Below are 16,044 nucleotides of genomic sequence, written 5' to 3'. Positions count from 1 at the left end.
GGTGTGAACCCCTCGCTCCCTCTCTTTAACACGCACACTCATACACAGTGAAAAAAAAAAAAAAAAGGTCCTGGACCAGAGCTACTTCATGTTTGCCAGCTCCTCCCTTCCTCAGGCCTGCCCAACAAAACTCCCCTCCGAGCCCGGCACCAGACAAAATGGCGTTGGAGCCCTCCACGCTGCCTTACAAAAAAGGAGAAATGCTGCATTCTAGTGGAAGCCGAGGGACATTAACTCACCATTAGAGCTATGAAATGTTCATTTTCAGCCCCAATAGTAAGTAATGATCACATATTCGTATGAAACGGAGCAGACATTTATTGCAGAAATCCATGAAAGGTGAAAAACACAAACTGTAAAGCAGAAGAAAGCCCACAAGTCCTCATAAATATAATCAATAGTCTGACTATCAATATATCCCTCAGATCAGTCAAACAGCAACAGGATTACGGTGCCAATCTGTTTCTAACTTTGAGATTTTTTCTTCATTAATAGCTTCCCTTTAGGTTTGAGTAAAAGGGACTTCTTGTGCTCCTCCATCTTTTTGGCTTCTTCCTGTTTCTTGCTCCACGCCTCCATCCCTCTGTCCATCTCATCGTTCAGCATCACGATACGTCTCTGGGAGAAGAAATGACGCAGAGGTTACGGACATGAAAGCTTTTGGCAAGCACAGAGAGAGCGATGGGAAGATGTTTTCAAAAGAAAAAAAGTGTCGATGCTCACAGCTAAAACTTCCTGCTGTTGTTTTCGTCTCAGCTGTCCCTTCATCAGAGGTGCTGGTCTCCCATCTGTCCAGATAGGCAGCAAAAGAAAAAAGTTAACACACACGAAACTGAACTAGATTATTTACTAACACAAAAAAGGGTGAAATTACCACCTAATATCCATGACTCCACATAAACTACAATTAAAAGTAAAGCAGATGATACCTGCAAATGACCAGTCAGGCAGATCTGTCAGAGGGCCATACTCTGTTCCACTTCTGGCAACTCCATGTCTGCAAGCAAACACAAGCGTTACGAAACCTCACAAAACCGCACACAGAATGGGAGGACTTGTCGCTAACAGGAGCTAATAACTTATCCTGATCACTGTGTCTTAATCTACTAGTGCTCTGAACCCCACAGCACACTTGATTTGGCTGTTAATATGTGATCAATTCATCACTGTGCTGGCGAGTAGCTAAGACACAGATTTATCATTGTTGGATTAGCAAATTAGCAATTGCATTTTCTATACAAACGTCAGACTCACAATGGCTGGTATAAAAAAGGAGTGACTGATCTGGCCCGGCTGATTATCGAGGGAGATATTCAGCTTTTTTCTAATTATCCTTGGAAGTGTTTTTTGGTCTCACTCAATGTCCCGTCCACAAAACTATCTGATTGGTTACACATCACCAACAGCAGCCTATCGATACTGAATCTAGAAAATAATAATAATAATAATAATAATAATAATAATAATAATAACAATAATAATAACAATAATGGTAACCTGTGGTGCATTCAGTTACAAGTCGGAAGTAGGAATTTCCAAGTCGGTATTTCAAACTGCCAATTTAAAAGCGTTCCAGGGCATTTGCACCGGAAAAAAAATTGGATGCTCACTGCAAACGGCTGTTCAAATGGCAAGTCTGCGAACTTCACAAGCAACTTACAGCAGCTGATCTGACAGCTGAGTCAACTTGTAACACATACACTCTTTTACTGAACACAGATCAACTGAACGAATGTGAAAATTACTGAAGATCATATTTGCTGCATGTTACACCAACAAACACTATACAAAGTGAAAATTAATGAAGCGGTACAAAGTAACTGTTCACTATATCAACTACGTATATGTCAGTGTACTTGGGCTACGCGCATCTTGCCCGAGTTTCCAACTTAGAAATCCGACTTGAGTGGCCGTTTCATTGCACTTTTCCGGGTGGATGGTCGTTTTTCCTATGTTTTGAGTACAATGGAACGCACCATGAAGTTACCAAATAAATGCAATGGACTTACATGAAGTTTAAAAGTAGCAGAAAATGAAGATCCTTAACGTAAGGACCTCAAAGTTGCACTTGAGTATATTGTAATTAAGTCCTGCATTTTTGATGCAAATGTACACCAATTACAGATTATCGGTTATCTGTCTCCTAGATTACTAATTATCGGTATAAGCCCACAAAAAACATATCGGTCGATGTCTATAGGTAGACATGAAGATCAATGCAGATCAGACAGAGATGGTCCATTTTTTAATGCCCCTCATCGTGTCAGTATAGGTGTTGTATTTGTGCGTATTCCCAAACTAAACACTCATTTGCAGACAGTGAACTTACTCTTTCCTCCACTTCTCTCCGCCCTGAACTCCACATGTAGTGCTGAACTGCCTGCTGGAGAGCCTCAACACTGGAAAACAAGTACAGAACAAACAAAAATGGACACCTTTAGACACACGCAAACACCTCAAAAGCACACGATACACTCAATCATTCCATTATCGTCATATAAGTACAAACGTATCTGTAGTCAACGAGTTTAAAATCATTTACTTGGCTACTTCATCTCCTCTGTCAGACTAAACGCTGCCTGACAGAGCTGTTAGCATCCTTAGCTTGGATAGTCCCCGTTTGCTGGATATACGGTGGTTATTGAGACAGGCAGCTGTACCAAATGTGGCGGCTCGTAAGAGAATACATTCACAGCGACGACACTCGGCTCTGAGGTTCTAACGGGTCTCACAAACAACTGATTTAGCGAATAACCTCTGTCTCACCTGAGCGGCACAGCGTCCTCACGGGGGCCGCCATCTTGTCTGCACAGGTCAGCGTTGACCAGCAGGGGGCGCTGAAGACACACCGAGAGGACGACACCGTACATTTTAGTTTGATGTGTTTTGTGACTGAAATAAAGGGAGAAGAACTCCATAAAAGCAACAATACGTTCTTAGATTGTGTATTTTCTCATTTGGGTTGGATCTGACATCCATTATGTGCTCGTTCAAACCAGTTTCCATTCATTTTTTTTCTCAGATTCAACAAACACCAGTCAGAATCATCTTAATGGTCTACAAAAGCTTCCAATAAATTGAAATATGTTAAATTTAATAAGAGGAGATGAGCGTTTCTTGATATCCTGAGAAAAAGTGCAGCCACACGAGGACAGAAATTAGTACAGATATAGCAGAAATGGAACTACGTCAACTGTAATAAGAGCGGAAATAAAAATAGAAACTATTCAAGAGTAGCTACACTCAATAATAATAGTACTGTAAATAAATAAAGGGTCAAGTCAATCACACATGGTGAGTAGTAGTCATTGAGATGACTAAGACATTTGGATTCCTCCGTCCAAGGCTGGACAGGAGCACCGGGGGGGCCTTAGACCTTCTAGGGCCGCGGGGTCACGCTCGACTGCTGCGAGCCAAAATGTCTGCCGCTGGAGAAGGAAGTCCTCCTTCATGTGCACTCTTCTTCTCTGCAATCTAATTTAGGGGTGGTTCTGTCAGTGTCTGACTATGGAAGAAGGCATCTGATTAAATGACGGATTTGCACCCTCGGGCAATGTTAAAACACACTTCACTTCTTCACCTATGCTGCTTTGCTTATTCTGACTTTCTTGCTGGCTTCAATCCAGCGGGGCCTCTCTCTCAGGTCATCGTGCAGCCAGGAGTAATGGTACTGTACTTGGATCTAGATCCAGATGTGGTACGTAGTCATTTAGATCTTTTGATTCTGTTCTCTGGATGAAACTGCAAACACTCCCTTTACTTTGGGCGTACAAGTAGTGCACATTCCTGTATTGTATCTATCCATCCATACGTTGAGCTGTAATTCGTTTCATTAAAGCTTTAAAGGAGCACCACGCCACGATTTGTAGTTTCCATCCTGTTGAAAACAAACAGCTGTATAATGTCCCCTCCCTCCCATGCCCCGAGGCTCTGGGTGAGCTTTGTCAAGTCTGAGAAAACAAACCCTCTGATGATGTCATCATGATGTCACACGGGTTATCTGCACGAAACTGGAGTGACTCTTCTTTTTTCGTGTCTACAGGTGAAGTGTTGTGACCTGTTCGACCTTAAGAATGCGCTTTCGTCTTCCTTGTCAGATGGTTGGAAGAAGCATTGCGAGAAACCAACAAAATTAGGGGGAAAGTTGGGAAGAAAAAAACAAGAAATATGTTATATTTTCTGAGTTGTATGAGTATGATCCAGCTTTTTTTGGGCGCTTGACCCAGACTTTGGACTCAAAGCCAGGATATCAGAGGCTAATTTGCTTACCTTTCACCATCATTTGCATAGTAAGTCTCTTCACACAAGTGCAATACTAAAAAAAAACACTTGAGTGCCCCTTTAAGTTTAAAGTGAAAAATACTCAGAACAGAAGACGTCACATTTCTCCAGGAAAAATAAACAGAGGATAGTTGTGTTTATGTTAAATTGTGTTTTGGGGAGAAAATTACACAAACACACACACACACACACACTCAGCTGGGAAACACTGGGAGTATGAAGGGGGGGGGACCTGACGTGTCCCTCTCTTTCTTCCTCATTTCGCCGGGGCAGAAATGCAGACGGGGGCCAGCCGCAGCTCTTCAAAGTATTGTTTTTGTATGAACAGCTCCGCTAACTAAGCCCTGAAGAATTTCTCTGTTAGCTTTTCAGACAAGTTCCCACTCGCAGCCTGTGAGGTAAACGCAGGAGTCTGCAGAGGCTGCGGCTGCTGCTGCCGCTGCTGCTGCTGCAGGGACTCCGGTGAACCGCAGGGGCCATGAAAGGCTCCGTGCGGGACGGAGGGAGGGAGGGGGTGGGGAGGGGGGGCTCCGGGGCAGATAGAGAGCCTGTCCAAACACTGCTCGGCTTTATCAGGGCTTTGCTGACTGTGTTGGCGTGTCCGCTAACTGCCACAAACTGCCGGAATCGGGGCCTGACTAACGCCGGCCACTCCTGAAATAGCAGCGGGATGTTTACCCTGTATCCTCCTTGGAGAACTCAGACACGCCGAAAAAATTCGCCCGCCGCGTCGCGCCGCCGTGTCCCTCCGCGCATTCCACAGGCTGGTGGTACAACGAAGTAGTGCCGTTGCCCAAACCAGCGCGGTTCTCGAGTGTGTTCTTTTAAAACAGCACCGGAAGGAAACAGCTTAACCTTTTATTGAACTAAGTCATGCTTTTGAAGTTTTGCTGGAGGCTAAAGGGAGATGTTGTGTTTTGTTTTTTGTTTATTTGGTTGTTATCTTAATGCCACCAACCTGCATTTGATGGCATTGCTCCTTTAAATAAAATAAACATACAATTTATTAATAGAATGGCACCTAAATGAAAGTACACATGACATCGCTTGTCATGCTGGTGTATCAGATATTGCCTTCTTGCATTGTTATGATGTATTGTGTGTGGGCTGCATTTGAATGTTGCGGTATTTTACAAACATGCGCTATGAACTAAACTGCTAAGGTCCTTAAAAACTTAAAAACTTTATATTTTTCGGTCAGTACCCTTGAAAAGATCAGGTGATAAGGCTGGTGTTGCCTTACAGTCCCCACAGGTTTTTATGCTTTAACAAATAAATGTGTAATACAAGAACAAGTCCTTTAGATTTATTAATTTGAGTCTTCTGTTTGGAGTAAGACAGCCAAAAGTAGCAAATGTGTTTATTTATTTATTTTATGATTTCATTCAATTGTCAGTTTGAACACCTGGTTTAAAAAAAAAAAAAAAGTTTCACCCTTCCTAAAACAAACCAATTTAAAGACCTTTGAGTGATTTTAGAAAGTCATAATGAAATTGGGAGACTTAAACCCCAGTGGAGGAATGTAATTTGGTACAAACTGTGGTAGGCCTACTTATACTTCAACTTTACTCAACACTTCTTCCACCACTGTCAAACTCATCTATATTTTAAGCCCAAAATAAGCCTGCTGAAGACATGACCTCAGGAGAGGGCACGGCCTTGCGTGGGTTGGAGTCTTAATTTAAAATGGCAGAAACTCTGTGGAAACATATTTTTTATTTTGGTTTGACACTTGTTGACTCAAGCCCATGTGGCTGAAAACTTCTGACGTTTTTTTTTTCTCTTTTTTTCCCCCGGCTAAAAAAGTAGTCCCAAACCCAGCGAAGTACACGCGAACGTCTCATTTGTATTTAAAATCATTACTGCTAAGTGGAGAGCAGGTCTCGGCGGAGGGGGCACATCCTCTGGGGGACTTTTGCGTATGAATGACGAAACAGCCATGGCTGGTCGAAAGGTGTTCCGGCCTTGGTGGGGGAAACGAGCCGCCGCTGACTGATAAAGGAGCCGTGCTGCGTCAAGTGAAAAAGTCCGACAGAACCTGAAGTAGCGAGCGTTCGGTGATTCCACCTTCAAAATAAAAGCGAGCGTGGCGCCGCTGTCGAAAACGAAGCGAATGAATAACTATTTAGGGGTCACTTACAACAAAGATGTGTTGAGGCATTCTTCAGGAGTAAGTCTTTTAAGGGAACTGAATCCAAATATGCACCGCGGATCGTTAATACGTACGTTTAGCTTGAATACAGGGCCTAACGGTTGCTGGGGAGGGAGCTAATTTTGAAAAGCTGCAACCGGAACTAGCTATGTCCTCCATTGCTAACTCGACACCGTTAAAAAAAAGAGGGGGGAGGTAAGTAATTATTTAGGGGGAAGAAAGAAAGAAACAAAGTTGTCGACCGTGCAATGCACACGGGGAGGGATTTTATTTATCTCGAGCGACTCGTTTAACCCAGCACCGGTCTGCTGGGATGTAAGTGTAACGGAGCAGCGCTTTCCCCCCCGTTTCCTTCTCTCCCTCCAAACTTCTCCGCTACTCTTTGGTCGAGTCCCGGACAGGATTTCTGCTTGGGAAAACGGGGAATGTTAAAAAGCAGCCGAGCGCAGGCGGATGGACGGACGGACTGAGGAGTCCAGTGAGAGCCCTGCGTGTGTTTTCCGACTTTAAAGTTAATCGCTTTATTGTTATTTTGAATTCCCCCCGAACTCATTTCGCCCTGAGATGAATGGCAGAAGTCGGGTGAGTCGGCTATCGGTGCACAAACGGATTTATTTTCTTGTCTACACTGGACCCACATGAAGTGAAGAGAGCCTCCATCCCGCTGAACCTCTCTGCTTTGTGTGTGTGCGTGTGTGTGTGTGTTTAAAAAGAAAAGAAATTCAAACGGGGGAGACACCACCGCACCGCACTGGATAAACCAAGAGAAAAATCAAGTTTGCTCAAAGTGCGTTTTCGGACAGTTTAAGTTGAAGAAAAAGATGCAGATGTGGGGCCACATGAGGGTCCACAAAGGAGGCCCTCCACGACCATAGGTCACGCCGGAGTGTCCTGGATGTATGTTTCCCCTGTTTCCTGGCTGGATTGACTTGGACTAATCGTCTAATCCAATGGATTCTTCCTCACCACAGCCTACCTGTACCTGTGGGTTTTCCACATGAGGGCAAGTCGGATGACTCAGAGGACATAAGTCATGTAACCACCCTGAAATGTCTTAAAGGTCTTATTTATCTGTTTTGTATTTATTGTGTGTGTGTATATATGAGGGGTCTATTTTTGTTTAGCATTGTGCTAGTTTCAAGGCCAGTTTTTGATTTCTGTGTAATGATCTGAAAACTGACATTTCATTTGTCGTAGTGAAAACTGTAGATCTACTTGAACGCCCTTTGTTCTCACTGTATCCAAGCACATTAAATCTGTAACTTATAGAGGAGACCTGCAGGACTTGAATTCGCCCAGGCAGGTAAAAAAAAAAAAAAAAACACGACAAGGCTTCACCATGGACAGGCCGATAAGCAAGTTGCTGGAGAAGTTAAAGCTAACAGACTCGGGCAGTGTGAAATTCAACAGTTCAAAGAAAAAACACGACTCTGCCAACAACTCTAATAACAGCAACGCCAACACTGGCATCTCCGGAGGCAGCGGTGGGGGCAGCGGTCTGCCACCAGCTCCCAGCTCTGCAGCTGCCTCGCCCTCGAGACAAGGCCAGTTCTCGCTTGCCTCTGCAACCGCAAGCGATGCATGTGTTTCAGCCAGTGGGAGAGGAGGAGGAGGAGGAGGAGGGATGGGAATGCCTCCCCCTCAGCTCCTCACCCCGCCGCCATCTTCCTCCACGGTGGGTGCCATACCTTCGGATGGCGAGCAGCCACTCCACCCTTCGACCTTGGCACAAGTGAGGCGCCGCTCCCCACAGCAGAGAGCCTCCTGTTACCTGGGCGAAGGTGTGGATTCCCACCTGAGGCGCGAGTCAGGTCTTGGCCCAGAGTGTGACCCGCTGGGGGCGTTTGGCTCCAAGGCGTCCCTCAACCAACGGCGCTACTCCCTGGAGCTCCAGCAGCTGGTCAGGCGGCAGCAGCTCCTCTCCCAGCCGCCTCTCTCTGTCCCCCCGCCGTACCCTGCCGCCGCGGGAGTCATGGGCGCTCCCAGAGGAGGTGGAGGTGGCATGGCAGAGTCCGGCTACCTTGCCGAGCCTGAGAGGCACAAACGCCTCTCCCTCCAGGAGGCTCTGTTTTACAAACGCCTCAGCACGGGCAGTGAACTGTGGGAGACCCCCAGGCCTGCATCCCTTTCTCATCCACCGCATCGCACATCTGATATGACCGGCGGAGGTGTAGGAGGAGGCTTCTTCTATCCCCCAGGGCCAACCCTGAGCCCATGCTCATCGTTCAGCCTCCAGGAGTCGGTACTGGTCAGCCCCAGGTCCAGTTTTGCCTCCAGCACGGCCAGCGGCGGCGGTGGAGGGAGCCCCATGGGGAGCCGCTGCAGCAGCAACCGGACCAGCGGCATCAGCCTGGGCTACGACTCCCGCTACTCCGCCTCTGGAGGCCTCCCTCCACAGCAGCAGTCCCCCTCAATGCAGACAGGTTGCTCTGCTGCTGGTTATGGGGCTCCAGGCAGGGCCGCGGTAACCCCAGTGGAGGCCTGGAATCAGTACCTGGATGGAGGGATGCGCCCTGGGGCCCACGATAGCCGACACTCCTACCCACCTGCCGTTGGAAGTCCAGGAGCAGCGTGCTATCAGGCCGGACCAGAGTGGTGGGACGAGCAGCAGCAAGGAATGAGGGGCAAAGAGGGTGGTGCGATGGGAGAGAGGGCCCGATACTCCGACCTACCTGGAACCAGGTACCAGGAAGAGCTCACCCGGCTTCTCCTGAGAGATGCAGCGATGGAAGGCGAGGTGCTCCTGGAGGGCCTGATGCTGAAGGAGTCTCTGACGGCTCTTTCCAAACCCAACACTGCAGCGATGGGGCCTTGCTCAGCCGGAGGGCCGGTCAAACCTCAGGAGGACCCCGGAGTCGGAGCCGGGAGGGAGGTCACGGAGAACCGGCAGGAGTTCTTTGGTGAGATCATTTTTAACAACACTTTTTTTTTTAAGCAGGAAAGTGGGGGACAAAGGTGGCCAGGTTACAGGTTATATTGTAAAAATCACTTCTTTAATTTGAGCCAGTGCCGTCACTGCTCGTGCACGGTATGCCATGCATTCATAACAGAGCGCCAGGTCAGCCAGCATCCGCCCTCGGCGTGTTATTATTGTCCTCCTCGCTGCCTGGTGTCAGATCACAGGTTTCTCTCTAAATGAAAGGGTTGTATGGATGGATGCACGGACAGATTAATAGTTGAAAGAGCGTATGGATGGATGGAACCTGTAGAGACATGCAGGACTGTAGCATGCTAGAGAAAAGAGAGCGCTCAGTCTGATCCAGACAGGGGCTGCGTGGCTGAGGAGAAGAAAGAGGGAAAAGGGACAAGCAGGACAGAGATGTATATTCCTCTTTAGGTTCACACCTGTAGCCAAAACACCAAGGGAGAGACGTTTGAAGATGTTACCAATTTGCCACAGTGTGGTGCACATAGAGGGCTAATGCAGCGTATCTACATGGCCATTAAACTGCAAAATTCTGCTGTAACACTCAGACACAAATTACATGGTTCCATATAAACACAGCTCTGACCATTACTGTGAGTCATAGAAGATTAGGGTTCAGGATGTGTGTGTGTGTGTGTGTGTGTGTGGCAGGATAGGAGTGTGTTACAGTGGCTGGATGAATATATGTGTGTATTGTTTCTCTGTGGCAGGGTGTGTTTCCCCCAGAGTGACTTCAGGCCACAGTAACGCAGCGTGTGTGAGTCATATGTGTGTGTGTGTTTGTGTGTGTAATGCTGCCTTGGCGTGTGCAGGGGCGGTGTGCTGTAGCCTGTTTTTCTGCTCAGGTATGTGTGCCCGGAGGGGACATGCAATACTGTACTCCCTCTCAGCCATTAGGACGAAATCAGAGGCTGTGAGGTGTGAAGAGAGACGCTCCTGAGCTCTGCCGACACACGCTCCTATGTTCAAGTTTTGTGCTGAGTAGAGACGGAATTAGAAAGGAAAGTGAAAATTAAAAATGTCGTCCCATAAACTGAGAAAGTATAGGAGTAGAATGAGAGCGTTTCAGTAATATTTGAATTCAAAGTGTACTTGTCATTTTTTTCGCCATTTAGTGTGTGGTTGGCCCAAAAGAGCTTCATTCTACAAACCTTAAAAGCCATGTCCCATTTTGGGGGAAGAAAAAAAAAAGTTCCCTTAACACAATCTCAGTGACTTAAACAAATGCTCTCCCAACTTTCTCTATATGTAGCTGCCTCGGAGGTTAAATTTAAAGCCCTTGAGGTCGAGTCCCCGTTTTTTTGGTTTCTGGCTTTGGCAGAGACTCACGCCTGTTCCTAAATGTCGAAGGGACTGTCCAAGAGTGTAGGAATTCTCAATTTGCGTGGCACTCCCTCAGCCACATTAGAAAGATTGGAGGAAAAAAAAAAAAAAAAGACGCAGGCAGACCCTTAAATAGATCACAAGAAAACGCTGCAGCTCGGACCACCACACCACATTTTCCACTTTACATCCAGTGCAGGATGTGTACTTAGACTGAACTGTGTTCTGTTTGATGGGGAATCCAGAGAAGTGGGTTCAGAGCAAGCTGCAACGATTATTGTCATCTGTGATTATTCTGCTGATTATTTCACAATTACTTGTGAATACCAAGAAAAATGTTGAGAAACGGTGAAAAAACCTGATCACAATTAGTCTGAAACCCCAAGACTCTTCATTTACTCACATAAATGATCAAGTAGCAAATCTGCAAATCATGTGAGGGAAACATTACATTAATTTCATCATTTTGAATAGTTTTAGAATAGTTTTACATGGTTTAATGCCCAAAAAACACATCTGTTTTCTCCACTGCTGCAGCATTGTATTCCCCCCTGTCTCTTTAAGGCAGCTCTCTCCCAAACACCCATTCTCTTCATGATTGGTCAGCTCACACACGCCCAAGCCAGCAGTGCTAAGGACAGCAGATCATCTCCACACAATCATGTCTTGCGTGCTAGTCTAGTGTGTGTGACTCTGATGCAGTGTGATGTCACAAAGTCACAGAATTAAAGGCGGGACTACCAAAAGAGGCGTTTCAGGAGCAGGGTTTTCTGTGGGAGAGACAAGCTTCTGTTTGACCTTTTTAAATCCCAACATCGTTAACATGTAAGAGGACATTTGTGACCACTGAAGGATGTGGGGAAAAAAAACTAAAAACCATTATAGATCTCCTTTAATGGACATATTGTTGCAGTTTTACTATAGATGGGTATTTTTTGTACAGCCACACTAAGCAGCACAGCTAGAGCACACGATCATTTTATACTCTGCTGTTCCTAACTGACATGTCAGTGACTTGGACTTTATTATCCCAGGGCGAAATTCCTTTTCACTGCACCGTACCCGCCAGACAGAGAGTTTACAAAAAAAGTACAAAAAAGTTCTTCGTTTCATTTATTTTAGATAGAAAAAATGAAACAAAGAACTTTCGATAATGATTTCAAGGAAGCAGCAAAAGTGATGTGTTGTCTCCTGAGGTAGTTCAGGCTCCTAAAAAAAAAAAAAAAAAAAAAAAAAAAAAAAGCAGAGGAAAGTGCAATCTCTTTTAATCTTCAAATTGCTCCAATTGCAGGGTTTAATGTCAAATTTAAAGTAAAGTCTTCGGCTAAGAAAAAAGGAAAAAAAAAAAAAAAACCCTTGAAGACAGAGTCATCTTTTATTTTCTGGAACGGCTGCCAACAAGTCGGATCCGGTGGAGTTTCCCTTTAATAACAGGGCTTCGGCAGAGACACTCGAGTGGATGAGCAAACAGGCTGGCATGGGTAACCGGGTTTTAACTGTGTGAAAATCCCCTAGGTGGTGCGAACGAGAGGATTTACAAGTGTTGACACTTTGCGTGGAGTTGGATTTTCAGACACATCCTCTCGGAATGCGTCGTAAACGAAGCACTAAGAGCCGCAGGAGCGATTAACTCTCTAACTTTAATGCGTGTTTGTGTCCCATTGTGTCCCCCCCCCCCATTGTTGCCGGCAGGGGCCTGTGTGAAGTGTGGGAAAGGCGTGTACGGGGCGGATAATGCCTGCCAGGCTCTGGATAGCCTCTATCACACCCGCTGCTTCACCTGTGTGTCCTGTGGTGAGTATACCCCCTCCTCCTCTTCCCCCCCAACACCCCACACACAACAGTGAGGATTCAGCTTAAACTCTGTCACCAACAACACCCTTTCCAAACACCATTTTTCCTACCATGCACTCTCCAAAAATCTCACGCTTCTCCATCTCCCCTCCCTCCCTCCGCAGGACGCACCCTGAGAAACAAGGACTTCTACAATGTCAATGGCTCTGTGTACTGTAAAGAGGATTACATGGTAAGAGTCGAGGTCAAAGGCGTGTTTTGTCATCCGTCTCAGACATTTTTTTGTGTGTGTGTGTGTGTCGGGAGTCGGAGGATTGATTTTCCGCTAATGGTAATCTCTTTGTTGTAATTACAGTTTTCAGGATTCCAGGCTGCTGCTGAGAAGTGTAGCGTGTGTGGCCACCTTATTCTCGAACAGGTGAGGGCGGTGTGTGTGTTTTTGTGTGTGTGTGTGTGTGAACATGCCTCCGAGAGAAAACCACAAATGCCTCTAAACTCCGAGACTTATGTTAGATTTAAAGGGAATATTTTTAGTCTCATGCGTCCCATGTTCTCCCCCGGAGGATAGAGGAATTTCAGTGACGTCTTGTCTCGCTGGCTCCTCCTCAGGTTCCCACAGCCCATTCTCAGAGGAATGTTTGTCTTTGGGGTTTTTTTTTTTTTGATAAATAAAGAATAAAGAACCTGTAGCGATTAGCTTAAAAACTTTTCTTTTACCATATTTGAACCTCATAATACCCATAATATAAATAGAAAGTTCACAGCGGGCCTGTGAACAAGGGGCCATTTTCTGCATCGTTTGAGCGGCTCGATCGCAGTGAAGTTAAATGGCTACGAATGATTGATGCTTGAGAGCGTGTTGATGTGGCTGAATTGGAATTATTACAACTACTCTCATCTACCACTTTAATAACTACTGGAAAATAATTGCAAAACAAACTGCTGCAAAAGATGGAGGCGTTCAAAGGACACATTATTGCTGGATGGGCTGTTCAAATTCTTGAAAGTTTTTTTTGAAAACTCCTAGTTTTGTTTTGCATGTTTTCGAGGTTTGCAAACATACAAAACAATCACAATAGTAAAAACTGCAAACACACATATTTCTGCATACGTGTGTGTGTGTATACGACATAGGTATAGGATAAAAAGAACCACTCTAAAAGAAACATGGGGAAAATAAATGTCTAAAGAATCTAGAATGACTTAAATCATCTGTCTGCCTTCATTCTCAGATCCTGCAGGCTCTCGGGAACTCGTACCACCCCGGCTGTTTCCGCTGCGTCGTGTGCTCCAAGGCTCTGGATGGGGTGCCTTTCACCGTGGACCATCACAGCAACATCTACTGCGTGGCAGACTACAACAAGTGAGGCTTACCGTTTGTTAAAAGTAGGACTTGTGGGAGTCCGGTGACTCTTACTACATCTATCCTGTTCATCAGGATTTAAGTGTAACAGTAAGAAGTTTTGCATGTGTAACGCTTGAAGAATGTCCCTTACTCACCCCACGTCCTTCAGACATTACTCAGCTGCCAGTGCTGCCTCTTCCCACAGAAAATAAACTTTCTCCTGTCGCCCCGCAGGACTTTCGCCCCAAAGTGCGCTGCCTGTTTACAACCCATCCTACCTACTGAGGTGAGTACACGTTTCCGTCCCCAGCGCACAAGCCGCCCGGAGGTGTGTTCCTGCGTTCACAACCGGTGAAATGAAGGGAATCGAATCTGTTCATCTTGCATATGTTTCTGGTGATTCACATTTGTTTATTTTTTAGCGTGCCAAAAAAAGTCACAACTTCCATTTCCTCCTGTTGTGTGTGTGTGTCTCAGGGCAGTGAAGAGATCCTCAGGGTCGTGTCTATGAATAAGGATTATCACTTTGAGTGCTACCACTGCGAGGTGAGTCATCTTTCAGAAACAAAATAAAGCACGGACCTGTTTATTTTGTTTCCCTGTGTTTTTGTGAAATATAACCCACAGTCAGAGACTTTGAGGCACGTTCCCAGTAAATCCGTGTGGGTTGCGGGCTTTCCCGCTGTCAGATCGTGAAGTGGACGAGCCCTTTAAGGCCACTTTCTGGAAGTCAGTATTTCGGGAAACTTTCCCCTGAGGGAATTACCCACAGTTCACAGCATTGGAAGTCTTTAATTGAAAAGGGAAGGTTTGCATTAATCAACATTCAAACTCATTTCAAGGCACCCAAGTAGTTTCCATCAGCTGTCCTGCCACCTGATGTTACTGGGGTATCCTAGAATAAATAAAAAAACACATGTACAGTAGTGTGAAAACATGCCATTTGATTTAAAATAAAACACATTATAAAGTTAATTTATGAGTTTATTAATCAGTTTATTAAACAACAGAAAGTAATAATGCTCTTGAAAAAAAGCTACTTTTTTCCCTCAGGACTCTGACTCAGTCTGTTTTTTATGTTTCTGTGTGTAGGCCCTCTCCTGTTTTTCAGTTTTGTAGTTAAAATAGAGATGAAATTAAAAGTCCAGACCCACAAAGGGACATCATGCATCTCCAGTTCTGGCCCATTCCTCGGCCTCGTGGGCCAAATGCTGCCTTTTATCAACCTCTTGTCAGTCCTTTGATCTTTTCGTCAGCAGGCTAATTAGCCCATTCTTTAGTTATGTCTTTTGCTCGGCACAAAAATACTTTCTTCTCCATCAGGGAGTTGTAACGCAGGCTGTGAAAGCACAGGGAATTCAGGAGAATCAAACTGACAACTTCTCAGATGAAATGGTTCATTTTTAGCCTGTGCTTTGGTTTAGGTCCAAACATTTTAAATTCCAAGCTTTACAAGTCAGACGTGAGAAATGTAAACATCCGGCCCCATTGGCACTTGCTTTAGTGAGTGACACTGGGATTTAGCTGCATCATTCGGATCAAACTATTTTGTGTGAAGGTCCTTGATGTGTGACCTCACTTCCTCTGTGTGTGTTCCTGTCCTTATCTGCCTCTCTCTCTCTCTCTCTCTCAGGAGTGTGGTAAGCAGCTCTCTGATAAGCCCGGCTCGCAGTGCTTCCCTCTGGACTCTCATCTCCTCTGCCACACCTGTCACATGGGCAGAGTGTGCACCACACACAACATTCCCCCTCACAACACACACTGATCAGCGCCTTTAGGACGTAAAAACCACCGGTCTCGACACGCTGTCGTTCTATCATGTGCTTCCGCTTTTTTTTTTTTTCCTACAAGATGAAACTGCTGATATTAAGACTTTTCCACTGATTCACTTTCATTTGGTCTTGGATCAGTCCCTTTTGTCACATGTACTGCCTGCTGTACTATTACTGTACCATAGTTATAAGGGAAGGGGAAAGAAACTACTGCTTTTTTTTTTTTTTACCCCAATGTGGCTACTGTTTGCTGTAGAAGAACAAGGGATTTTTTTTGCTAAACTTTTGTTTTGTGTATATATATATTATGGCTAGCAAACATTTTGCACTTAAATTTGACTTTACTGTAAGAGATTTGTTACGTGAATCTGTACAATTTGGGTAAAAACATTACTGTAATTTCTGTATGCTGTAATAAATATTTCATTTGTGTTCAGTCGATGGTGGCCGA

At 45.3% G+C, this 16,044-nt stretch overlaps 2 protein-coding genes across 2 annotated transcripts; one reads left to right on the top strand and one right to left on the bottom strand.

Moving 5' to 3' along the window:
- Nucleotides 1-294: 294 nt before the first annotated feature.
- Nucleotides 295-3,998, bottom strand: mrpl52 (mitochondrial ribosomal protein L52). The gene is made up of 6 exons (XM_037111128.1): nt 3,965-3,998; nt 2,767-2,892; nt 2,330-2,399; nt 930-997; nt 724-788; nt 295-618 (listed from the first exon to the last, which is right to left on the bottom strand). The coding sequence occupies exons 1-6, from the start codon at nt 3,981-3,983 to the stop codon at nt 466-468; spliced, it is 501 nt and encodes a 166-aa protein (XP_036967023.1). The 5' UTR covers nt 3,984-3,998; the 3' UTR covers nt 295-465.
- Nucleotides 3,999-6,303: 2,305 nt separating this feature from the next.
- ajuba (ajuba LIM protein) lies at nt 6,304-16,032 on the top strand. Its single transcript, XM_037112080.1, has 8 exons — nt 6,304-9,333; nt 12,375-12,476; nt 12,641-12,708; nt 12,832-12,894; nt 13,709-13,839; nt 14,056-14,107; nt 14,299-14,367; nt 15,455-16,032. Exons 1-8 carry the CDS (start codon nt 7,773-7,775, stop codon nt 15,584-15,586), a joined length of 2,178 nt encoding a protein of 725 aa, XP_036967975.1. The 5' UTR covers nt 6,304-7,772; the 3' UTR covers nt 15,587-16,032.
- The last annotated feature ends 12 nt before the right edge of the window (nt 16,033-16,044 follow it).

The sequence above is a fragment of the Acanthopagrus latus genome, chromosome 10 (genome assembly GCF_904848185.1).
Source record: "Acanthopagrus latus isolate v.2019 chromosome 10, fAcaLat1.1, whole genome shotgun sequence".
In the NCBI taxonomy this organism is placed as follows: Eukaryota; Metazoa; Chordata; class Actinopteri; order Spariformes; family Sparidae; genus Acanthopagrus; species Acanthopagrus latus.
This window is presented reverse-complemented; position numbering and strand designations above follow the sequence as displayed.